The sequence below is a fragment of the Chaetodon auriga genome, chromosome 14 (assembly GCF_051107435.1).
Source record: "Chaetodon auriga isolate fChaAug3 chromosome 14, fChaAug3.hap1, whole genome shotgun sequence".
NCBI classification, from domain to species: Eukaryota; Metazoa; Chordata; class Actinopteri; order Chaetodontiformes; family Chaetodontidae; genus Chaetodon; species Chaetodon auriga.
Window position 1 is genome coordinate 6,863,053 of NC_135087.1, and position 25,393 is coordinate 6,888,445.

General features: G+C 43.0%; 1 protein-coding gene across 8 annotated transcripts; it reads left to right on the top strand.

The window, feature by feature from the left end:
* Positions 1–1,385: 1,385 nt before the first annotated feature.
* On the top strand, positions 1,386–25,023 carry nin (ninein (GSK3B interacting protein)). Of its 8 annotated transcripts, none has more exons than XM_076748744.1 (29): positions 1,386–1,621; positions 4,865–5,077; positions 6,010–6,103; positions 7,452–7,624; positions 9,715–9,760; positions 9,847–10,022; positions 10,448–10,594; positions 10,738–10,905; positions 11,083–11,219; positions 11,350–11,490; positions 11,763–11,937; positions 12,122–12,232; positions 12,376–12,465; positions 12,597–12,732; positions 12,852–12,973; positions 13,198–14,321; positions 14,712–17,087; positions 17,510–17,602; positions 17,699–17,768; positions 18,248–18,415; positions 18,502–18,618; positions 18,855–18,992; positions 19,252–19,398; positions 19,507–19,692; positions 19,806–19,940; positions 20,046–20,147; positions 20,417–20,509; positions 23,116–23,229; positions 24,011–25,023. In XM_076748744.1, the coding sequence occupies exons 2-29, from the start codon at positions 4,886–4,888 to the stop codon at positions 24,221–24,223; spliced, it is 6,984 nt and encodes a 2,327-aa protein (XP_076604859.1). In that variant the 5' UTR covers positions 1,386–1,621; positions 4,865–4,885; the 3' UTR covers positions 24,224–25,023. The 8 variants fall into 8 exon arrangements, with proteins under 8 accessions (XP_076604859.1, XP_076604857.1, XP_076604858.1 ...); XM_076748742.1 differs by lacking the exon at positions 1,386–1,621 and adding an exon at positions 4,630–4,702; XM_076748743.1 differs by lacking the exon at positions 1,386–1,621 and adding an exon at positions 4,630–4,702 and having other exon boundaries at positions 18,879–18,992.
* The last annotated feature ends 370 nt before the right edge of the window (positions 25,024–25,393 follow it).

Consider the following 25,393-nt stretch of genomic DNA (forward strand, 5'->3'; position numbering starts at 1 on the left):
CCTCAGATTGGAAACCAGTGGCCTAAACTACTGAACCATATATAAAGTAGCTAAAACTAACTCCATCTCATCAAGCTACAGCAGTAAAATGCTGTTTACACATCACTATTAACAATGTAATAATGTTATATATAATAATATGTCAGTCATGTTTCTGCAGAACCAGATTTCCTGTACATGCAGTACTTTTACTTTTGATATAGTTTGCTGATAATACTACTGTATTTGCAAACAAGTGGACCTAAGAATGATATTAAACAGGAAAAATGAGAAATTCTCTTATTGCAGTCGTCTAATCTGTAAAGCTCAGACTCTGTACAGTGTACAATGTTTTAAGTAAATAGCCTGCAGTGTTTTTGACAGAGTATTTTGTGTAGAGTGTACACATTGCGCTCTGCTCTGCCATATGAGCCCATATATTTGTTTGACACATGATAGCGTAAAACATAGAGGTAGTTGGGTTCAAGAATGGGTGGATCTTACAGTCTGAATGTCAACTAACGCCTGACAGTGGTGGAAGATGCACCTGTTTACTTGAGTAAAAGTACCAATACCTAAATACTCCTTTAAGATTAAAAGATTAAAAGTAAAAGTATTTTGGTGTTTTAGCTGCTCAAGGTGTTTTAATGACTCTATATACAGTAGTTCCCAATCTGGGGCTCGGGGCCCTTCAAAAGGTCACAAGATAAATCTGAGGGGTCATGAGATGATTAATGGGAGACGAAAGAAAAAGAAAGTAAGTTCTGATTTACAAATCTGTTTTCTGCTGTTGGACTTTTCTTTAATCTTTGATTTTTTTCTGTGAAATGTTTACTAATTTCACCTTTCTGAGCCTCAAACAGCTCTTGGAATGAAATCTGGGAAGCTCAGAGAGGAAAGGTCTCTTTGGTGGAACTAATAATGCTCCAACATTTGAACCAAGAAACTAATTTTTAGGTCACGAGTGGTCCTGATTTACTCCATTGTAGTCCTGATAAAACTTTATTGATCCACAGAGTAAAGTTCATAAGTTACTCAACAGACAAACTATGTGAAGTTGCAATTAGCCACCAAAGTGATTTTTACATATTAATGCACGAACAATTATAATCCAATAATATCCTAAACATTATTCTGCATAAGGGGTACTTTTACTTATGGTACTTTAAGTATATTTCGAATCCGGCAGTCGTGTACTTTTACTGAAGTAAATCTTGTGATCTGCTCCGTTGTGCTGCTGTGGGTCCTCCTCGCTCAGTCAGTGCGGGTTTGGTCCACAGGGGGCCGGGCTGCGGCCAGTCAGGCCCTCGCAGGCTCTCGGTCGCCGCCCCTTCCTCTATCAGCCGCTTTTCAAAATCCGCTACAGACCAGAGGAGGATGATACACAGCCGAGGACACAAAGCGGCCACCGGACCAAGCGACAAACTCTGCGCCGCTTTTTTGGAAATAAGAAACCCTCCAACGAAGCCCGAGCAAGCGGCCGCTGTCTGACAACTAACGGCTTCTGGAAGGAACCGTTTACCTGCGGGGGAACCGCCGCTCCGGAGAAATGTTCTAAAAGTTTATTTCACCTCCGCGTTTAGTTTATCACCAAACTTCAGTTGGAAAAGGAGCCAACTGTCGTCCAACTTCGGAGACTTTGGTGAGTGTTTTTTTTTTTTTTTTTTAGCTAACAATTTTTGTTTCCCGAGTGTTTCCTTTTTTGTGTTCCCCGCAGTTTTTAACCTGAATTTCGGGATGATGTTAGCCAGCGGCAGCCCTGACCGACCGTTTCCTCCCGACATGCCCGCTGATAAATTAGCCGGATTAGCATAGCCCATCACTTTCCTATGAGTGTCCCGCTTTAACTATCTTAACCAACCGCTAGCTAAACCACCGCACGGCTGGTTAACGTTTTTATCATCCCCATGGATGACTTCACAGTTTACTGAGGACCAGTTAGGAAGTTAGTGGAACAAAAAGGATTCAGACATTATTGACTTAACTGTTGAATTCCTACAGGTGATTTCACAGGATTAACTATTTTACTAAATCACCGTTAATATGAGACCGTGTACATTTGGCATCCGCACGTTTCCTGTTAGCATCGTTCCAGGCTGACTTGAAAATCCTTAAAAGTTTGTGATTTTGTGACAAAGCTGTTAAAAGTTTGTATGAACGATTTGTGGCCTCGACAATAGTTTATTTTAAACTTAAACACACTGTAGCACCGGATTTACTGACCTTATAACCTAAAGAAAGCACTGTGATGGATGCTATGAACCTGGAGCAGTTTGAAAATGCTCTCATCAGGGTTTATTGATTAAAATGAGTAATCAATGACATCATCAACGGAAGTGTGAAAGATGCTCTAAATATCTGTGCAGTGCACTTTGCAAAGAAGTGTCCAGAGTTTTTTGTGCAGGTTTAGTAAAGGAAAAGGTAATAGAAATACAGTATGATGAAGAATCTGCTGCATGATGATAACTGATAGATATCGGGTCGAGCACTGGATTTTTGCACAAAAGTCATAAAAATTAGAGAAATAAAGCAATCACAGACCTAAGGTAAACTGTGCTTCAGAGTATAGGTCATATGCTTAATCCAAACTCTTCTTATTCCCCAAATAATCCCCTGAAAACACTTCCTGATCACACGTTGTGAGCTTCAGATTGTTCTCCTTTTATCACTGCAGAGAGAGACAACTGTGCAATTTCTGTAATTCTGTAATGATTCTATTAAAAGACAATAAGGGATGATATTAAAGGCAGTCCTGTACGCCTACATAGAGACATTAGTTTTGCTTATTGAAATGCAGGAAACCTTCTGTTCCATAATCATCTCCAATTGCAGAACAGCCAACATGGCCAAAGCATGGTTTCACAAGGCTTTTTACGCTTTAGATTGACATCTGTTGGTGATGATTACCAATCAAACCAGTGGCGGTCAATGCTGGGATGGTGTGGAGGATTAACCTCCTTCTTGTGACCTGGACTAGAGCGATTCTTTGGCCGCAACAGCTGTCAAACCTCGGACACCCTGAGCCGCTGTGACCGAGGCGAGCGGGAGGGTTACCAGGATAATTGGCTCAGAGGCGACTTGGAGAACGCAAACCGAATCAGTGCGACAACACAAGCCAAGTGTTGTGAAGTGAAACTTAGTCAAAAATTGAAGTAAGGTCAGGCCAGTGCTGCTATGAATAAAAACAATCGTTATTTACCTACATTTATTTTGATCTCTTGTTTTATTTATTTATTTATTTTTTCACTATGAGCCGTGATTTTTCCTGCATCTCATAAGCTGCTCGAATGTGCAGATGCAGAATACTGATTTGGTTTTTGTCTCTATTGTCTGTGGTGAATGGGTACCCCGAGTCTGGGGTGTGGGGGACACCTGGCTGAGAGCTTGATGATCTCGCTGAGAGCAGCTGGAAAAGCAGGGGTCAGGAGGCTGTCCTTTGTATCCACATTTAGGCCCAAACTGGGAAGCTTTGACTCAGTAGGTGTAATGATATGCTCAGTCTTTCAAACTTAATGCTCTCAGAAACAGCCCGCATGTGATGCTTGTGTTTGAACATGATAAAAGAAAAGACACCTGTTTGTCCAACAACAAAAAAAATTCAGGATTTAACACAAAAAAAAAAATGTTTGGAGGGACTATGGATTGGACTGCTCCCTACAGACCCAGCGCTTTCACAGTGCAGCGCATGTCGCTTGCAGAAATGTGTTGCAACAGTCACACATGAAATTCATGGAAAGTTTTTGTCAGTGAAAATAGAAGTAGACGAATGCTTCTCTCTGCTCAGCTCTCCACTGCTATTTCCAGTCATGTTAACTGACATTTACCTTCCCTAAGCTTCAGGTGGCTGAGCTGGGCTGTGGCGTCTGTGAGTTATGTCATTGCTTAAGTCAGTCATACTTCGTCTTTTCTTGTTTTGACCCTTGAAAACCTCTTGCACTCACCTTTCTGTGAAGATTACCTTCCTAAATACTCACCTCAGGAATCATTGTTTTGCATTTTATGTTACAGCTCCAGAGACGTAGTGTGGCTTTCTGTGCATTTTGGGATCATACTGAACTGGGCTACGAAAGGGTCTCTGTCAAATAGTTCTCATTGTTTTTCAATTACAGCAATGATGCATCTGAGTAGAAAGTTAACTTTGTCCCTGTGTCTGTAACTGATGCTGCCAGCCGCTAAATGTTGGCTCGAGGCCTTTGGGGAAACTTTCCCAATTAGTTCCTGGCTGCTTGTTCCACTTGGTTCAGTGCCACTTTGTCCTTGGTCTTTATCAGCAGCACGAAGAGCATTTGGTCTAAATTCTTCAAACATGCTGCTTTTTATTATTTTTGTCATTATTAACGTCAGAATTTTTGTCAGCCTTTGCTAAACTACATGCACTTACATTTTCATATTAGATTTATTGATACTATCTATATCAATACCAAGATGTGTTTAAACTACATCAGACTGTATACGAGGTGAAATTTCCCCCGTCACATGTTCCTCAGATTGTTTTACATGGGTCATGAAACATCCCAGCTGAAGGCATTGAAAGAGAGTCATGGTCAGTATCAGACTTGTCAGTTTACCTGTTTGTCTAATCATTGTAATTGGATTAGGGAAAGCCTCCACCACAAATGACGCTGGAGCAGCGTGTTGGAAGCTCAGTCACTCGCTCAGCGACACTCTCAGATGAAGGTGCTGTTAGGAACGCATGCTGTTCAGATAGATGTTTCCACCCTTTGTGAGTGTCTTAACAGGATATATTACACTGTAAATTCACAGTGAAGACATTGCTCTTGTATTGATGTCGATTTTTTTTTCCTTTGTAGCAGCGTTTTAAGTTGGATTCCGTTGTCGTTCTGGCAGATAAACACAAGTGTTTTTCCGTTCTGTTTTCATTCAGGGCAGGTTGCTGTCCTGTGGGATGGATGACACCCAGGAGCAGGACCACTACGAGGAGCGCCTAAAAGAAGTTTTCAACAGTTTTGACGCCAGCGGCTCCGGCTCACTCTGCCCAGAGGAACTCTCCGACCTCTGCCAGTCCCTTCACCTGGATGATGCCACACCTGCTCTTCTCCAGACACTGCTGCAGAACCAGGACCGCCTCACTGGCCGGGTTAGTTTATTCCTCTGCTGTCTTTATCTTCAGCTTTTGAAGTAATTTGCTCAGAAAAGTTGTATTTGCAGACTATTTATTGTTCCTTTTCTGATGTTCGTGTAAATCCTGGCCTTTTGGCTTTCCTGTGCCGGGAGTCCTCTGCATCCTTTGAATTTGGTAGATGCCTGTGTGGAGCCACTCCAGCGTTCAGGTCTTTGTGTCTCCAGTCTTTCTGGTGCTTTGTTAGCTGTCTTGTTGAGGAGAAAATGTGCCCCCATCAGCCCTGATCCCAGGTGTCTGTCGTCAGGACAACCAAGCCGGCTAATCACCATTCACAGATGCATTTCTTTGAGGCTGATCCATTTGGAAATATATGAAGCAGAAAGGACACTGGTCTAATCTGTGTCATTGGACTTCAGATTGTATAAAATGCATTACACAGCCACAGGATCTTTAGTGTGTAGATTTGACCTTAAGCCTATAGTGGAAGGATGAGATGTGTTCCAAATTGCTTACCTCCACACCTTTGCATCAACTTGTGTTTGCATATAAGCGTGTGGACAGACGGATGGCTATTGTCTCGCATTGGCGGGTGTGCGTGGGCGTAAATGTTAGCAGATCACCAGAACTATAGCAGACTCATGGCATCCAACAATCAAGTCAAAAAAGAAAAACCCCCACGAAAAGCCGGCAGCCGCCGGCCTCGACGCACAAAGAAAATCTCCATATTCAGGGTTAGCAGCTGTTGATTCTTGAAGTGTGACCTCCCTGCTCCTGCTCTGCAAACCCTCCTCCACCCAGACATCCAGGGACACCCAGCCTCCACCCAACACATGGAGAATTACATCCAGTCTGAGGAATTTCATGAACTTTTGCTTTGTTTATTCCTTGCTTCACATACTGGTTGTATTTTATCACATTTTTCTAAGATTTTGTAATTCTTGTTTCAGGTTGACTTTGACCAATTCAAGAATGCACTGATTCAGATATTGTCATCAACTATTGAGCCACCACAAGCAGAACAGGAGACCTTGTCAAAACCAGGTAAGGTCTGGATTCTGGTGTCGCCCTGAAAATGAGTGCAAAGCATGAAGCAGTATCATTCACCCAGTCTGTAATTTATGTCAGTGTCAGTTTGACATTGAACTTAATGGAGACCTTTTCCATTCAACAAAGTGAAGAAGGTAACTTGTGACCTAGTGGAACAGCCCTCATGCTGATTCAGCTCTAAATCTACATACAGAGGCACAGAGCCAAAAGCACAGTCACAAAGCCAATTAGCCAACAGTTGAACTGTTTGCACCGTCATGGTTGGATCGCTGGCACAGTTTGTTGTTTTATAAATGTCGTTAACACAAAGAGCGGATTTATACAAAGTTTTTCTTGGAAACATTTGTTTATACAGCCCCAATTCCAAAGAAGGTGGGACACTGTAAAACAAATAGAATATGATAACTTGCTCATTCTTCTTGACGTATACTCAATTGAAAATGATGCAAAGACAATACATTTAATGTTTGACCTCATCAGCTTCACTGATTTTTGTAAATATCTGCTTATTCTGAATTTGATGCAGCAACACGTTTCAAACAAGTTCAGAGAGGAGCATCAAAGGTCTGGGAAAGTTGTGGAATGCTCCAAAAACACCTGTTTGGATCATTCCACAGGTAAACAGGTTCAGTGGTAACAGCTGATAGGATCATGATTGGGTATGAAAGGGGCGTCTGGAAAGACTCAGTCGCTCACAAACAAGGATGGAGCGAGGTTCAACACTTTGTGAACACATGATTGTATGAAGGATATTAATGCACGGGCTCAAGAAAACTGCTCGTTTGTATGTGATTGCATTCTGCTTTGAGTCCTACTTCTTTGGAATCTGTGTTGTACTCCCAGCTTGTTTAATGAGCATCTTTTTGGGTGAATTAACACTTCATACTTCTGATCAATACCTACATGGTTTTGGCTGTTATGTTCTTTGGGGTATCATCTCTCACTAGTCATCACACAAGAGTGACAGACTATACAGGGTGTCTGGTCAATATTTACTGTATCTCGAACTGTGAATGAATCATAAACTCTGTTAAACCTGCTGAGTTCCCACGGAGATATTTTCTCTGCAGTTTGCACCTCAAACACTGTCAGCCTTCTCGTTTCATGTCCATCTGCATGTGTGGCTTTAAAAGGCTATTTGGTTACCACTTTTAGAGAAGTTGTTTTTTAGAAATAGCTGCTGAAGGCTGTGGCAGAAATTAGTCACTGAACATTTTTTCTTTCTGTATTTAAAAGTGTCCTTTGCAAACCTTACTGTGGTGACTCATTTTTAAGTGCTGCGCAAGCAGCTGTGACTCTGACTTATTTGATTTGACAGTTTCTTGTCATTGTGTCTCCTCAGAGTCTCCCGAGATCCAACCAAAGTTTGTGAAGGGCAGCAAACGCTATGGCCGCCGCTCCACGCCAGAGTTCATAGAGCCTATTTCAGATGTGTCCGAAGTTAGAAATGCAAATCCAGTGGAGCAGGAGGATCTGGAGGACAACTATGACTCAGCTGTTCCCAGGAAGCGTGAGGTAAAAGGCTAAGACCGGCACTGTCCTGAACCTCCAGACACTCAGATGCCGTACTTATCGCCTCCTGTCCTTGAGTGTACTGTGCTTTCTTGGCAGCCAGTGACTGGCAGCGAGGCGTTATTCTTAGCTAATCAGCTTAGTGGCATGCAGGTTAGATCCTGAAATGCTACATACACATTCAAAGGCAGGATTCACAAAGCTCTGTTCATTGCATAACAACGCAGCACTGTCTGCAAATAACACTGCGAGCATATTTACTGTTTAATGAGCCTCTGGTAATCAACCTGCAACTGCCGTGTTAGTGTAGCGTCACAGTGTTGTCAGTTCAGTGTTCCATGATGCGATCGTGCTGAGTTGAACTTTGTCCGGAGTGTATACGCTGAAGGTGATGTGGTGGTCAAGGCGACAGCGCACTGATTGAGGAATTTACTTCATCATGTGCGAACAGATCAGAGTTTTCAGCAGATAGAAAGAGAGGCAGCCCCTGATTGGAGTGTTTATGGTTCCTTCCTTTTATTTAGGATTGACAGGGGATGCCTCTCATTGTCTGCACAGGACAGCAGTGGCTTGAATGCGACATGCTCCTGTGGAGTTGTATAGTGTTTAGTCATGGCCATGCACAGCTGAACACTCCGCATGGTTCCTCTGGTTGATCTTCTTGGATTATCCTCACTGCTGACATAGAGAGTTGTTTGACATATGTACGGAGGTCTAAGCTCACACTTTCTGCATCCATGGCCTGCAGCGCAAATCAGGGAGAAATTTGCAGCCAACAGGACGTCCCGCTTTGTCCTGAAGTTCTCGTTGGCTTTAAAGTGGTCGAGCTGTGCTGACAGTTAATGATTTAGCAGATTAACAGAAACTTGTCAACTAGCCTTTGTAATTTATCAATAAAAAGATCGAACATTATCAAACATTCAGTAGTTCCAGCTCCAAATGTGAGAATTTGCTAATTTTTCTATTTTATATCATTTTAAATTTCACACCATCGCCATTTTCTGAAATCTCATCGACTAGAAAGTTAATCGAGAATGAGAATAATCATCAGATGCAGCAATGTGTTCAAGTTTGTGGTAAATACTGATTGCTGTGACCTTTAGAGAGCAGGTTCATTTTTCATTCTAATGCCAGGCTGAATGTGCGAGCATGGATGTGCTGCAGCACAATAAATCACAACAAAGAAAAGTCCCCACCAAAACGGTATAATGATGGGCAGTTCAGCTTGTGCACGGATGGATGTGTTAATATTCTGTGCATTGTCTGCGCTCCTGACTCCACCCCAGATGCCTGCCAGCACCAACAAACGCGATCCGCGACATTGAACTGAAGCGTGTCTTGGTATTGACTAATCTAGGTTGCAACAATGCTACAATGTCCGGCCTGGGGACCAGCAGATGGGGATGGGTCAGGGGGCTCTGCCACAGAGACTGCAGGCCCGGTGCTTTGGGAGGAGGAGGGTGTAGGACTGTGACAGAGGAACAATGAGCCCAACTACCCCCACCCTCTCGGATGCCTATGCACCATGCATCAAAACGCCACTTGCAGGATCCCATCTGTTCTTCATTCCCTCACTGTTTGCCTCCCAAACAATAGGCGGTCACGCTGGTATTGGGTCAGAGCACCGCGGGTCACACCCAAATAAGACCCTCCTCATTTCATATTTCTTGACGAGCACAAAAAAAACTTTAAAGTCTTAAAACTCTGCTGCTCAAATTGGACCGTAAGAGTAAAAAACACATTTTAAAACGTTTTAAAATCAAGAAAAGTGCCTGTGGGGACACATTTTCTCTATTATTCCAGCCACTCCTGATTTGCCCACCGAGCGTCCCTGCTGCTCGTGCCACCACAAAAGCTCTCTTGTGCTTTTTGTCAGAAACTCCAGCCCCCCCCTTTTGCACCCAGACTCAACCTCCCTAAATCTAAAAACATGTTCGAACTTACAAACAGCTGATTGTCACATGAGAACATCCACCTGTGGGGATGTTTTAAGGTGGTCATTTTTTCTCACTAGTTTTTATGTATTTATTCTTTCCAATAAAATGACCTGTTTGTCTGTAATTTAAAGGTTGTGATATATTTGTCTTTAACAGCGCTGGAACGCTCATGAAACAAGCTCAGAGGAGTATGAGGCAGAGGGTACGTCAAGAGATGCAGTATTATCAGAAAATTGGCTTTATGCACGTTCTTCATCAGGTGATCACACTCTCGTACTTGGTGTGCAGGTCAGATGCATCTCTGGAACCCCGATGAGCCGAGCACGCCGCGGGGATCCAACGCTTCCCTGCCGACCTGTTTAGAGGAGAGACTGCGCGAAGCCTGCGGTGAGCTGGCGATACCGTGGGACGGATGTGCCGGCCACGCTGAACTGCTCATTCTCTGTGATCACCTGGGCCTGGAGGTGAGATTAAAAATGAACAGATTTGTGTATTTCAGGGCAGCTTTTCAAACCTCAAAGTTAATGTGGCCATAATGATGTTAAAATAGCCTCAAACTTGTGCTTTGCCTTGTTTTTCCTTGTTCTTCCTCTGATTACGCAGCTTGTTTAGATAAAATGAGCCCCATTTTTAAATAAATACTCCCAATTAAAAGTCCTCCTTTTCATCAGGAACAGTATATATACACTATTTATATCATATCCACACACATATGGCTGCAACAACTGATTATTTGCATCCTTGCTCTATAACATGTCAGAAAACCAGTGAAAACTGTTTAGAGATTAAGGTGATGTCTGCCAATGGATTAAGCCTTCAAATCACTCTTGAGTGAATCAAACCTCACTCACACCACACAGTATAAAGAAAATCAACATTTATTTTTCAGATAAACCTGGACGTGCTCCACAGTCTGGCCGTCGATGGAGTGATGAATGTTCAGGAGTTTGTTTCCAGGGTTATAAACCACAACAAACCCCCGACACCGTCCGCCTCCACACCCTACAGACAGCTTAAACGCCACCACTCCACTCAGGTACGCCTTGTGTTTGGAGAGCTTTTGGAGCTCACTCTATGTGCGGTAATTCCCTTGTTAATCAATGCCTTTTTGGTATTTGATTGTTGTCTGTTCTAGCTCTATCTATCTTTTTGTACATTTGTACTATTTGTACCGTACAGCCCTTTGATGAGGGAGGCCGCAGGATAGCCACTCCATCTGCCCTGACCAGCACCATCGGCATGCGTCTCTTCTCCACCCTCGATGACGGTACCGGTTTCACTCCGGTCGAATACATCCTGGACGCCTGGATGGAAGAGGGAATAGAAAACAGCGCTGAGATCCTGCAGGTGCTGCACTGTGCTTAAGAGTATTCCTCCAATTATGACTGTGGTCACCAGTCTTTATTATTATCATTTAAAATAGTTTTTTCATTTCCTTTGTGATACAAATAAGTAAAGAATTTACTAAAATATTCCCAAAAAAGACATGTAGAATTCTTTTTTCTTTTCTTTTTGTCTTTGCAGGCTTTGAATTTCAGCCTAGATGGAAAACTGAGCCTTAGTGATCTCACCATGGCACTTGAAAATGAGCTGCTCGTTACTAAGAATGGGATTCACCAAGCAGCACTGGCGAGCTTCAAAGCGGAGATCAGATATCTTATGTGAGTATGAGTCATCACCATCTCATTCAGATCTTCATTCTCTTTGTTGATATTTGATTTAATTATATATAAAATATTAGATATGTATTATTTTGTCATGGGTTAATCTTTGCTGTTTTTCTCTTGTCAGGGAGCGAGTAGACAGAGAACTCAGGGAGAAGGAGAAAATCCGATCTGACCTGGAGAAAGCAGAGAAACTAAAAACTCAACTTGCCACTGAGGTGGATGAGCATCACTCTGCAATTGAGCACACAAATAACCTCAATCTCAGGTAATTCATCCCTCAGATTACACCTGTTGCCCCTTTTTTTTGTGGTTCATTCTCCACATTTATCACAGTAACAGGCCCCCGTCCACTGATGTCTGTTACTGTTTGGGGATTATAGTTGTCACCAGTTTAAACGATGAACTCATCCATTCCTGCTAAATCCAACCTAGTCATCATGTGATTGACAGTAATTATTTTAGTGTTCTTTCTTTTGAATATTGTATTATTCATCATGTAAGCATTAACACTGTATCTCTGTGCCCGAATGTCTACAGGAAGCTTGAACAGGACCACAAAGAAAAGCTGGCCGCAGTACGATCAGAGCTGATGAAGGAGATCGACCAGCTCCAGCAGCAAGCCAGTCTGCAGCGTGAGGAACTGGAAGGAGAGGTCCAGAAGATCAGGGAGGATGAATCTTTTCTCAGAGACCACCTCTCCATCTCTGTGAAGGTAGCAAAAAGACTTGTGCTGATACGTTTTTATACTGTTTATCAATGCACAAAGAACTCTCTGATGAAGCTTGACAGGGCTTAGCTTTTCACACCTAATATTACATTATCATCTGCTTATCCCAAAGAAAAACTGATGGATAATTGCAAACATAACCTTTGTTGTCTTGTGTCTTCATTTTTAGGAAAACAGACGTCTTGAAATGGAGTTGCTGGACAGCACCGAAAAGCTGGTGGAAGCACAAAGCCAAATTACAAAACTCCAAACAAATATGGACAACATTATGAAAGAAAGGGTACAGAGACATGTTTGGCCTTTCATTACTGACTGTCTCTGTTGTTCGGGTTATTGGAACATATTTACACATTTCTGTGTTTGTTTTTCTGCTTGCTTTTCTGTTTACGATTTGATTTTCTACGTTCTTTCTCTTGTCTTTAGTTTGGAGACTTGGACCCCGGCAGTGCAGACTTCTTCCTCCAAGAGGAACGCATTAAACAACTACGCAACAGCTATGAAGCTCAGTACAGGGTAAACGCATCTAAATCACAAAAAGTGCAAGATACATCGAAAAGTCAAAATTCAGGGGGGAAAAAAAGAAAACGCGTAACTAACTCGTAACTCATAACACACGTTTAACTCATAGTGCTCTCATTTGGTAGGAACTACAGGACCGTATTGACGAGCTGCAGTCAGAGTTGCAGGAGTTCCACAGTCTTGGTCGAGTTCATCAGACCTGCCACAAGCCTCTTTCTGAAGAGCTGGAGAGTAAAAGCCCTGGCATGGAGTCTGATCCAGGTGGGCCTAATGAATGAACCACAGAGCAGTAACCACATCTGTTCATGACAACAATCAGTACATAGAAACCTCTCTGACAAATGTCACCATCCTCACCACATTTGAACTTTTTTTTGCAGGTATTGGCTCAGAGGAGGTTCAGCCATTCAGCATGAGCCTCGAAGCGGAGATGATGTTGGAGCAGCTGAAGGAGCAGCACCTTCAGGAAATGGAGGATTTGCGAAACCAGCTGGAAAGCAAGGTGAGTCTTGTAGATACCTTTTTTTTTATCTCAAGGATGTACTACCTATGTGTCTTTGTGCTAAATGCAAAGCTACAACCAACAAATGATTAGCTTAGTGGAAAGACTTGAGATGGGGAAACAGCCAGCTTGGAAATGATTGACAGACAGAACAGTCATCTAACTCATTTCCAAAAAAGTTTAACTATCAATTCAATTTCTCTACATTCTTTATGTGACCACAGATCAATGAATTTGACAAGATGGTAGAAAAGCAGAGGGAGACCCATGAGGACCAGAAGGCTGCCTTAACCCTCCAGTACCAGCAAGAGGTGCAGGTTTTGAGGGAGGAGATGGCCAGCATTGAGAACCACACACGGGAACTCCAGAGCCAACTAGAGCAGGTGGAGCTGGAGCGGACGTGTCTGGAGCAGACGCAGGCCGAGGAGAGCAAAGAGCTCAAGAAGCTGCAAGAGGAGGAGGTCAGTACTCTCAGACAACAGCTGCTAGAGGCCCACACCTTCACTGCAGACCTGGAGGAGCAGCTGAAGACCCTCAGAGCCCAGCAGGCAGAGACGGATGAAAACCTCGTTAATGAGATGGACGAGCTGAAGAAACAACACGTCGCTGAGATTAAGAAACTGGAGGAGCAGCTTGTCAAACTTTCTGAAGGCAGACTGGAAGAGGAGAGAATGAAATTACAAGAAGAAAAGGCAGAGATGGAGACGAGATTGTTAAATGATTGGAAAAGGGAGAAGGAACTGTTGCAGCAAAGCCATGAGGATGAACTGAAGGCCAGACTAGAGGAGGCAGAGGTGAGGTTTGAGGAAGAGCGTGATGAGATTGTGGAGAAACTGACAGAGCAGTGGCAGAAAGAGAGGGCTCAGCTGGATGAGCAGAATAATGAGTCTCTGCAGGTGTTGCTCGAGGAGGAGATGTTGAGACTTGTCAGGGAACAAGAAGAGAAGGAGAGCAAGCTCAGGGAGCAGTGGGAGAGTGAACGAGCCCAGCTTCAGGAGCGTCAGGAGGAGGCTCTGCTTGATAGAATGCTGCAAGAAAGGTCGCAGCTACAAGAGCAGTTTGAGCAGAGGGAGAGTAAGATGAAGGAGGGCTGGGAGAGGGAGAGACTGCAACTGGAGGAGGATTATGAAGGCATGCTCCAGGAAAGGCTGAATGAAGAGAGGGAGAAGGTTGAGGCTGAGACGGAGGAGGAGGAGAAGAGGCTAGAACTTCTAATAGCAGAGGAGAGGGCTCGTCTGGAGGAGAGCCACCGAGAGGCCTTGAAGGAGCTGACCCTCAAGCACAATGGAGAGAGGGACGCTCTTAGCAGCATGTTGGACAAATTACGAGATGACATCGCTGAGGAGAGGTGAGACTTTTTTTCCTTGTATTAACTTTGTATGCTTTGTCCTTAAAACATGCATTATTTACAGAAATATGGTTTTGGCATTTTGCTAAATAAGCCAATTTGTTGTCTTGCAGAGAATTAGATGAAAAGATTGATACCACTCTCATCTGTTCGCTGTGATGAAGCCATAATGGCAGCTGCTGTTCAGCTTAGCTTAGCACAATGAATGGCTTTAGCCCTATTTTGAGTGGAAAGATACATGTAACTCCACAAGAAAGCAAAAAAACACATTTCCCAAAATGTTAAAGAATCAGATGTGCTAAAAAAAGTAATTTCTTTTAAAAATCTTAATATTTGCTGTGCTATTAAGAGTTCAAAACTGTTGCTGTAACATTAAATAACCATGTACAGGAGGGAAATCGAGATCAGCTTCTCCCAGAGAATCAAGGAAGCAGAAGATCGTTTCTCAGGTGATCAAGAATCTGTTGCAAAGCGGTTTCAGGCCGATGTTTGGAAACTTGAACAGCACTATGAAAGTGAGCTGAAGGCCCTTTCTGAAAGCCATGTCAAGCAGAAGCTCCACTGGGAGGCACAGATACAGGAGGCCCTTGAGAAAGCGGAGGAACAAAGGAGGATGATGGAGGAGACCATGGACAAAGAAAGAGAGAGCCTGGATCAGCAGTGGAAAACAGAACGGCATGAACTAGAGAGTCTTCATGAAGAGAAAATGAAAGAACTTGTGATGAAAAACCAGCAACTGCAAAATGAACTAGATGACCATATCAGCGTGGCTCAGACTAAAGAGATAGAGCTGAGTAGGCAGCTGAACGACCTCCATAATCGGCTTCAAGAAAGCCTGGAAGCCAGAGAAGAGCTTCTCACTCAGTCTGAGAAGAAGGCGCTTGAGACTGAACTCCTGCTCAGTCAAACCGTGGAAGATTTTAAACTGGAGAGGGAGGAACTCCTGAGCAGCCAGTCAGAGCTCGAGGCGAAGAACAACGAGATGCTCTCCATGTCTGAGAGGCAGATTACAGAGAGGCTTGAACTGTTAACTGAGCGCGATGATTTGAAGATGAAGCTGGAGGAGCTGGAGATGCTGCTTAAACAGGCGGCAGTGGACTTTGAGCTTGAGAGGAAGGAGCTACAGGAACAGATATCTGTTCTTGAGAAAGAGTTAAACGATAATGAGAATGAGAGAGAAGATCTTAGAGCAGAAAGAGATCAGCTTAAAATCAGGATTGAAGAACTAGAGATGGCACTCAGTCAGGCTTTGTCATCTGCAGAAAAGGCTCAGGAAGAAGAAATGCAAGAATCAAATGAAATAAGCACTTCTATGGAGGAGGCGCTAAACCCCGGAGAAACATGTTTGGCACCCCCTGAAATCTGTCTCAATAATGTTATTCTGAACAGAAGTCCAGCAAATATTAACAGTGTTGATAATGAATATGATGAAAAGGTCCCTGCTACCAGTGATGATCAAGGAGACAACTTGGCAGAAGTAAAGATGGATGCCGCTGAAAGCGACGACATCTTTGTTACTGAGAATCATGACACAAGGCCTGAGAGTGCCGAGGAAGTTGAAGGAGAGCCTGGAGTCGGCTGCTGTTCTGCAGAAATTGGACACGGAGACCCTGAATTGACATCCTGTGATGGCTGCCACCCAGACTCCCCAGTTCCAGATGAAAATCACTCACATGTTGAATCCAAAAAGGATTCCGCAGAGATGCCGTGCGAGGCGGTTTCATCCCTCGAGGTGTTTGAAGGTGCTGATGCAGATGGAGATGGTGAGAATAAAGTAGCTCGTGAATCATGTGAGGAGGAAAACAAACCTCAAGATGTACCAGCTTTGGACAATGAAAGCCCTTCCCATGAAGACGAGCCATGTCATGAGACTGTGGTGGATCCCTCAGCGCTGGAGGAGAAGGATGACCCTGATGAGCTGTCTTTGGTGGATGCTGAGGTTACTTCTTTCCCAGATAGCACTCAAAGACAGGAAGTTGAACTTGCATCAGACTCAGACTGTGAATGTTTAACCACTAACGTACAAGATGAATGCACACATGATTTTCTGGAAACTCTGGATGAAGACACTGATTGGGAGGACAGGGAATGTTCTCTCCTTAAACTACAGGCTCTGTGTAACACTGCCACAGAGGAGAACATCCTCCTACATGAGAAGATTTCTCTGCTTCAGCAGAAGACAGAGATACTCGAGAGTCTTCTGGTTCATAACAGTGAAAAGAGCAAAGCCAGCCACCAGTTATTGGATGAAAACTACAGCCTCAAAGTTAAAATGCTACTTTTAATGGAGCATGTCAAAGGGTTGGAGATGAAGGCCTTAAAGATGACAGATCTGCAGATTAGATATGAAGATTGCATGTGTGAAAATGCCAAATTGAAGGACCAAAACAGTGAACTTGAAAAGAGAGTTTGGAGCCTTGAAAGCAGGATGAATATTTTCCATGATTTCCACAATCAGCAGACTTCTCTGGTGGATGAGATCGGCAGGATGAGAGAAGGGAACAGCAAGCTCTCTGAGTTGTTCAGTGAATTGGAGAGGCAGGGGGAGATTGTTTTAGCCGTCCAACCGGAGGCCGGACAGTCCGAGAGCCCCGCAGAGGAGTCTCTCCTGGATCTGACCAGTCAGCTGGAGCTTAAAGTTCAGGCAGCGGCTGATCTGGACGACTGCTGTGAGGAGTTTGAGAAGCAGAACTCCAACCTACGCAGAGCCATCACAGAGCTTCAGGACAAGTCGCAGACATTAAATGAAACAACACAGGCTCATAGGTAATGTGGAGAGAAACTAGGAACCCGTCCCTCCATGTCTCCTGTGGCTTCTCGGTGGTCCATCCGTTTGGTGCTTTGAGTTTTAAGAGCGGTCCTCCTTTTTGTTCCCAAGCACAGCGTAGTGCTGTTTGTCCTCCCTGTGATTTGGTTCCTAAACCCTTTGTGCGATGCAGCAGATCTTGAGCACTTGTGCTGCTTTGATCCCTGTAGACCAGCAGTGGAAGTTCAATGTGTGTGAATCATAGAATAAGATGCATTTAATCAGTGTGTAGGAGGTGACTTTCTTACCTGTTCTTTTGTGATTTTTACATCCCACTGAGCTATGAACGTGTGTTCTGATTTGTATGTTTTTATTATAGCTGGGTGTAGCTAGATGGAATGTCGTCTTTTAACTTGTCTCATGAAGTTTTGTCTGTTAATAGATCTGAAGCCCGACGTCTCGCTGAAGAAAACGTTGTCCTCAGGCAAAAGCTTGCTGCGTTGAAGGAAGAGGACTTGATAGAGGAAGAGTTTGTGTAAGAAACAGTTTGTGAAATGTGCAAATAATCACCTCGGTTCATTTTTGTTTTGTCAAGTAAACTGATTTTTTTTGTTCAAATTTTTGATTTCAGACAAACATTGGAGCACTTAAAAAAAGGGAAGATTGCAGCTCAAATGGCGGCAGAGAATTTCAAGAAACAGGTACTGCAGTAACTTTTTAAACACAAGCCTACAGTCATGCCAGCAGCTCTGCGAAGACGTACTTAGACACAGGGATGCCTTGAGCTCAAGGCTAACGCAGCAATGGCATGCAAACATTTTCACAATGGAAGCACACGCTGATGTTATCCATTTTCACCATTTTAGTTTAGCATGTTAGCATGCTATCAAATCCTAACCTGCACTAAACACAAAGTACAAATGAAGCTGATGAGTCACTAGTGTCTCCGTAAAGCAAAGTACTGGACAATTTAAACTTTTCACCTGATGATGGCGCTAGATTCAAAGTCACAGGATCACCAAAATCAGTAAGATTCATCCTCTGAGAAAACACGAATGTCTGAACCAGATTTCATGGTAATCCATCCAATAGTCTTTGAGATATTTTAGTTTGGAACAAGGTGGTGGACTGTGGAGGTGGAGGCACTTAACAAGTTGTCAATTCACCTCCTCCTCTGCAGATTTCAGAGCTGCGTTCACAGAACCAGCAACTGGAGGATGACAATGGGTTTCTGTCAGAGAGGGATGCCCAGAATATTGCTGCTATCGAGAATCTACGACAGCAGCTGGCAGAGCTGATAAAGGAAAACGAGAGGAGGGAGGTGTTCCCCGCTGAAGAGAAAAATGAGGTAAACAGTGTTGTGTAGCAGATGGATGGTCGTCATGGTGTCGGGGGGTAGTAGCAAGTAGTTAATCAGTGGCTGTTTTGTGTTAGCTGTTAGCTCGTGTGTCTGCACTGGAGGCAGAGCTGGACAGAGCTGTGGATGACACAGCACAGCTGGAGGAGAGGAATACCCAGCTGTCACAGCAGCTCTCTGGCCTCAGAGAGAAGGTGAGCATCAGGCCATGGACGCTTATTGATCTCACGTTAACCCAATCAAAGCATGACACAGACAAAGTGATAACACATTAACATCACCTGCTCCAAGTGAAAACAATTTCACTGTCAGCGACTAAAGTACAAAAGAAACATTTTGTGGCCTGAAAGCACCTGTGATCTGCTGAGATATTTTGGTGTGATCTAGTTTTAGCAGCCAAGGTTTACATAAAGGATTGTTTCATTGCCAGCTGTGGTCGTCTTCTGGTTCTCAGGCAGTCAAAGTCGACCTTGTGGAGAGTCAGCTGAGTCACCTGGTGGAGGAGCGGAAGAGTGTGGATCAGGAGACTCGGGGTCTCCGCAAGCAGCTAAACAAAGCTGAAGAGAGGGTGAGGGTCTGCTGTAGGCTACAGAATCACCTCTGTGTCAGATCATTATGTTTGGTGTTGGAATGAATCAAACTTTATCAGCTGAATTACTGCTAAATAAACATGTGTAAAAACAGAACTAATCAATTTCTGTTCACTCAGTCGGCTTGTTTCAAAACATTTCACAGTAACTTTCATACTGATTAAACAGATTTGTGGCTTGAGTAATGCTGGAACAAGTTGAACTCTGAGAACAGCGTCACTCTTTCCTCCACCGCAGGTGAAGACAGCGGATGAAACTCTTCAGGCTGTGAACCATCAGTGTGCTCGTCTTAAGTCAGACCTCCGTGTTGTGCAGCAGGAGAGGGATTCGCTCACACGTGATGTCGCAGTGCTACAAAAACAGCTGCAAAATGTCACCGATAAAGTAAGATTTTCATGTTTCGTGTTTGCGGTGTTTGAAGACGTTCAAATGTGAAGAGAAGGGAGCGCAGCTCTGTTCAGTAGACTTGACCTTTGCCTTTGTCTGTCGCAGAACCACGTTTTGGAGATGGCCTTGCACTCGAGTGGTCTCCAGAATCAGAGTCAGGGCAAGAAGCGGTACAAAGATGAGATGTCTCGGCCGATGGAGCAGGAGCAGCAGCTGCTGAGGCAGGAAAACGAGCGGCTTCAGGCAGAAGTGAGCAACATCAAAGGAGACCTCATGCAGTCCAGAGAGAAGGTGAGCTGAGGACGACAGCAAACTGCTACGACTTTTAAAAACCGACAGTCATACTCGTGTTGTATTTTCTCTCCATGCTGCTAATCGAAAAGTGCTTTATTTTCTGTCTGCAGGTCTGTCAGCTTGATGCTACCATCCTGTCCCTGAAGCAGCACAAACAGCAGAGTCAGTCCTCCCTGGTGAAGGCCTTGGAGCAGGAGAACGCCTCTCTGAAGCAGGAGCTCGAGTCACAGAAGGAGCTCGCCAAGGTATAACCGACATAAATCCAACCCGATTTTTCTGAACATGCTGGTTATGTGTTGTCTTAATTAATCTTTTGTTTGTTTGTTTTACATGTGCCTTGTGTGTTTCAGGGCTGTGAAGCAGGACAGGGACACACAGAGGTGGAGAGGCTTCAGCAAGAAAATGAGGCACTCAGGACCCAAATGGCTCGACTGTCTGCACAGCTGATAGAGGTGGGTCATGGTCCCAACTTTCTCCTCTTGTTTTAGTGGTTTTACAATAAAATGTATAGATTTCTACTGGTCTTATTCAAATTGGCTATTTCCTTAACATATAGAGTGCTTGTTCTGTGCTTTCTTTCTCTTTATGTTCACTCGTTGTGGGTGCAGCTTTCTAATTGCCTTGCTGTTTTTTGCAGATTTCTCTAAACACAAAGGCCTCATACTGTAAAAATTCTTCCTCTGTGTTGCTGTCTTCTTATTCATTTTTCTGCTTTGTGCAGACATTTCAGGATCATTTGGTGGATCTTCTGCCTCCATCACCCCACAGGATGCCCAGAGGACAGCACCGTGGCGAGGGTCCGGACAACATGCAGGTACAGAACAGTTGCATCATTGCACGGTTTGGTATTACATTCATCTCCTGCCATTTTTCTGTCACTGTCGTCATTTCTTTTGTAGCCATCTGTTGTCGCAGTTATCATAAATTCATCATTAATTGCTATAAGAAGAGAACTGTGACCTACATCTCATGTTGGGTTGTTTTGGGATGTAATGGGAGCACAGCTATGGTATTTCTGTCACTTTGATGCACAAAGTGTCCCCACTTGAATAAATCACTCAATTCAGGTGCTGAAAAATCTCTTTTCTGTTTTATAATTTGCTTTGTGGCTGGAATCTGTTCAGCATCAAAGAAAACATTAATGAGACATTGTTTTAAAAGTGTGTCATTTGTCACACACCTGAGCTGAGTGTCATTCACTGTGATAATCCTCATTTATTTTTATTTTCATTCATTTTTGCTTGAATGCTGGGTTTGCAGTGCTCCTTGTCTGGGTGCTTGTCACAGATCCGCCTCAGCACCTGTCTGCCATCTCCTTATGTCGTGTTTACTTTCTGGGTTTGGTATTTAGTCTGTGTTTGTCCCTCACGTTTCTGAACTCACCGTCTTTATTTAATTTTCCATCTCGGGACTGCAGTGCAGTGGTGTGATCCTCTCGGTGTGGTCCTGGGGGCTGTTTTTCCATTTGTCACCTTTTGTCAGAGTCATATTGCACAAACCTCCGTCTCTCCCCAACGACACAGACGTAGTTTGTTTATCTGTAAATGGCGTCATCCCACTGGTGTATTTTAACAGCATCTGACCTTTTGCTGTGCCACTTTATCTGCAGCATGAAGCTAGTCAGCATTAAAGAAATGAATGAGATAGTATGGCATGAATAAAAATGAATAAATACAGACACTCTTATGTGATTGACTGTAGACTCATTCAGATTAGAGCAACAGCTAATCACATGACTAGCTCTTTGTGATGAAAGGCTGCATTATGAAAAAAAACAAGTCAAGAAGCAGCTTGAAGAAACATTTTATTATAAGATCATTTTGAAACTCAGTGGATCAATTCATGTTTTTTCATGTTATTCGTCATTTCTATAATATTGAACACACATCTCCATCTGTGAAGGCCGGTTCACTGAGCAGGCCTGTGTAGGTTTGTAGGATTAGAGGACAGGTGGAGCCGTGGTGAAGTGTACCTGCCTTTTCTCTCCAGGGGTCGATGCCGGAGCAGTGGGCGGCTCACGCAGACAGCTACCGGCGGATCGGTGGACTGTAACACCAGCGTCTTTCCCTGCTCTTCACTTTAGCCTCTTTTCTGCTCTCTTCAATCCTGCTCTTCCTCTGCTGTGTCAGGACTGTGGCACATGATGCCATCCTTTCTGCATCCTGACAGGAGACTGTGATCAAATGTGGTGCCTCGTTCAGAAGGCGTGAATGTGTAATTGTATTTCTCTGCTGCTAGGTGGCAGGAAAACACTGAAAAGGCTCCTCAGGTTTTTTCCCAATGGGATATTTGATTAAATAATGGCGTTACCATTGAAAATGTGAAGTTTGTCAGACGTGCAGTATCAAATTTAACGTGCAAACACACTGCAGTGTCATTTCTTGACAGACTTTGACTTTTGTACGGACTTTTTTCTGCTCTGTGCATTAAAAGCATTTTGTAGTTTAAATACAGGGAACCTTTTTAACGCAGGGTGTATTTTCTGGCAGTGTTCTGTTACGCACTTGTAGCATTTATCATCGTCTGAGACAGGGTACATACATGTAAATCTTGTGTGACAGCTTGCCTTACGATCATCGAGGAGTGTTCAGTTGAGGCGAGGTTCGTGCCTAACAGCCCTCTGAGCCTTTTCTAACAATCAAGCAAATTCAGCCTGCAGTCGTCAGGCGATGCTACTGTCAGTCAGGGTTTCTAGAGATTTCTTAAAGAAGGTACGAAGTTTTCACTGCTTGTCTTTTCTTGTTTATGCCTGTATTTGTTGTTTGACACTACACGTAGCCGAACGTTTCTTCAAGCTGTCTGTTAATGTTGGTTCTGTGTTCTGTGTGTGGCTGTTTGTCGCTGCTGCACAACCAAAGTGAGTCACATCTTTCCAGGTCATGTTTTCTTAAGGACTGTTCAAACACAGCTGTTAACTTTGAATGTTTATCTGGTGTTTATTATTAGAAAATCATGTGAACCAAATCTTTGTTTGTCCCCATTAGGGTGTCATTAGTGTAATGTGTCATTATATCTATTAATATCACATCTGTGTTCTGTTTTTGAGTCACTCAGTGAGTATTTTTTTTGCACCATGCATAGAGTCAATTGTATTTTATTTGTTTTATTATTTTGCTATTTATTTTAATAGAATCATGTTAGGGTTTACTTTATTTATGCATTAAATTATTTTTGTAGAGGTATGTGGAATACATGGCATAATTTTATACTTATTTATATTTTATTTATTTTTTTAGTGATTGTCCTCTCCCTAGAAATGTACCAGAAATCATTTATAATGCCGAAATCAAGACAAAATAAAGCATCTAGCTCATGAAACTGTGGTCTGGAAGTTGTTTGACAGGAAGAAAATTCAAATTTCGTCATCGTTTTGTAGAATTTGTAGCAATTTGTTGATATCGCTCACTGTCTTCTCGCCAGGATGAGAGGGAGAGGAAGATGAAGAACATGGAGGAGCGCATGAGGGAAGTCGAGCTGTCGCTGTATAACGTCAAACTGCTGCTCAAAGAGAAGGTCGCTCAGCTGAAAGACCAGGTCAGTTCAAAAAGCTCATCACCAGAAGCAATCCGGTGTTTTCCACGCAGATTTTTACTTCAGTTTTTTCAGTAGAGAAAGAAGTCTGGAGTGTTGTTTTCTCAGACGTTGGGATTTACAGTAACACAGTGACAGATCTGGATTTTTGAGGCTGATTAACATGAATTCATCAGAGGCACAACATTTCTGTCATGAACCTTCGTCAGACATCAAATTCAGTGTGAGGAAAAACAAATGTTTACCCTGAAGCTGCAGGTTGTGACAACCAGGTTGCCTTCTTATTCAATTAATTCAAATAAGCTTTATTGGCATTACACATAACAAGGTAACAAATGCACTTGAAACAGTGCAACCTGTGAGAACAGACACACAATCATTGAACGTGTGTTTTCTCAGTGGTTGTGGCGAGCAAGGACATATTTGGGGAAGTTTACCTCTTTCTCTTTGCTCCAGGAGGGAATTGAACTTTTTCAGTGTCAGCACAATGTAGAGCAGACATACCATGACAAACACCTTTTAAGCTCACTAATGCAAAAACCTGAACATGAACAGTTTGATAAGCACACCTTTTAAAAGTATGACCAAGATGCTGTATATACTGTACCGCACCACCTACCGGCTGACAGACAGCACATGTCAGTACTGATATACTGCAACAAGCTGCCACGAGCTGATAATACTGGCTGGCCTGTTTTTCATTCAGGCTCCGGTGCATCAAATCAGATTGCTTATGAAGTGATCAGAGCCTTTATTATGTGTTTTCTTTCTCTGACAATCGTAGCTTCACAAGAATGGCAAAGCAGATGTGTTGATCAAAGACCTTTATGTGGAGAACAACCAGCTGCTGAAAGCTCTGGAGATAACTGAGCAGCGGCAGAAAATCACAGAGAAGAAGAACTACCTACTGGAAGAGAAGATCTCCACCCTGAACAAGATAGTGCGTGACCTGAACCCCTCGCCCCTGACCTCAGTGCCTTTCCGCATATGCAAATAATGTATCACTTCCAGTACCTAGAGGTACTCGGGTGCGCTATCAGCACTTGCATGGCAAATGCAAGTCTCCAAATCTGACCGGAACGTGCACTGTTTATTTACTGAGAAGTCTTTCAAAGCATATTTTTCTTTGAACCCTTGTGCTACAGATGCAGCCAAAGGAACATGAAAAAGGAGCTTTTCTATTTTTCTGTTGCATTTTATCATGTTTAAGCCTGGATTTTACTGTTAAATATGCAGTATTTTTAAAAATAAATCATTATTTTGTGTTGGACCTATGAATGACTAAATGTGAGGTTGGACTGTAAAAAAAAACATATTTTACAGTAATTTATATATATATATTTTCTAAGCACTAGCTATTACTAGTAACCATGACACTATTCCTCTTTTTAAAGAAAAAAAGCAATACTGAAGTGCACTTTTTATGTAAGTGTTCTTTTGTCTTTGTCCTCAAAGAGATTAATTCTGTTAAACTGTCGGTCCTTTTCTTCTCCAGCTCCTTTGTACACAAACCTGTCGGTCGTAACATCATGTAAACAGAGAAGTCAAATAATCTGCTGACCTTTTCGAGGTATTAGCTGTCATTAACACTGCCTGAAGTTACCTTCACTTTGAATGATGTCAAGGGGCAATACTTGCTATTTAAATACAACTGATTAAAGTTCTATAAACTTGCAATATGTAAAGTTTCCCATGTAAAGCTGTCCCATTCGGAGTGTTTTTGACTCAAATGAAGGACCTTGTCTTTTTAATTGCTGCTGCCTGAGCACTAAAGCTGAAAACAGGGTAATGTTTTGTGCTCCAGGTATAAATAATAAAATCTATGAAATGTGTTTGGTTTGATTTCTTCCTGGATTCATTTGTCTGTGCTGTTGTTTGGAGAGGATATGCTCAGCGCCCCGCAGGATTATCAGTCTGTACATGGTAATAGAGTATATGGGTAATTGTGATGGCATTCCTCTTTTCTTTTCAGAATTTTTACAAACCAAACAATCGATTAATCGCGAAAATGATCAGCAGGATAACCCAAAATGAAACTTATTAGGTGCACTCCAATAAATCATGCTTTTATATGAATGCATGAGTAAAATGTAGTGATAAAATAGTATATAAAACAGCCACAGGGACCACTCTTAATCCTTTTAGTACATTTTCCTGACTATACCTA

Excerpts from the sequence above, each read along its gene's own strand:
- nin (XM_076748742.1), top strand. Across the intron at positions 7,625-9,714 it reads CTGTTCCCAGGAAGCGTGAG|CGCTGGAACGCTCATGAAAC; the intron begins GTAAAAGGCTAA and ends TGTCTTTAACAG. Across the intron at positions 11,938-12,121 it reads ACCTCTCCATCTCTGTGAAG|GAAAACAGACGTCTTGAAAT; the intron begins GTAGCAAAAAGA and ends CTTCATTTTTAG.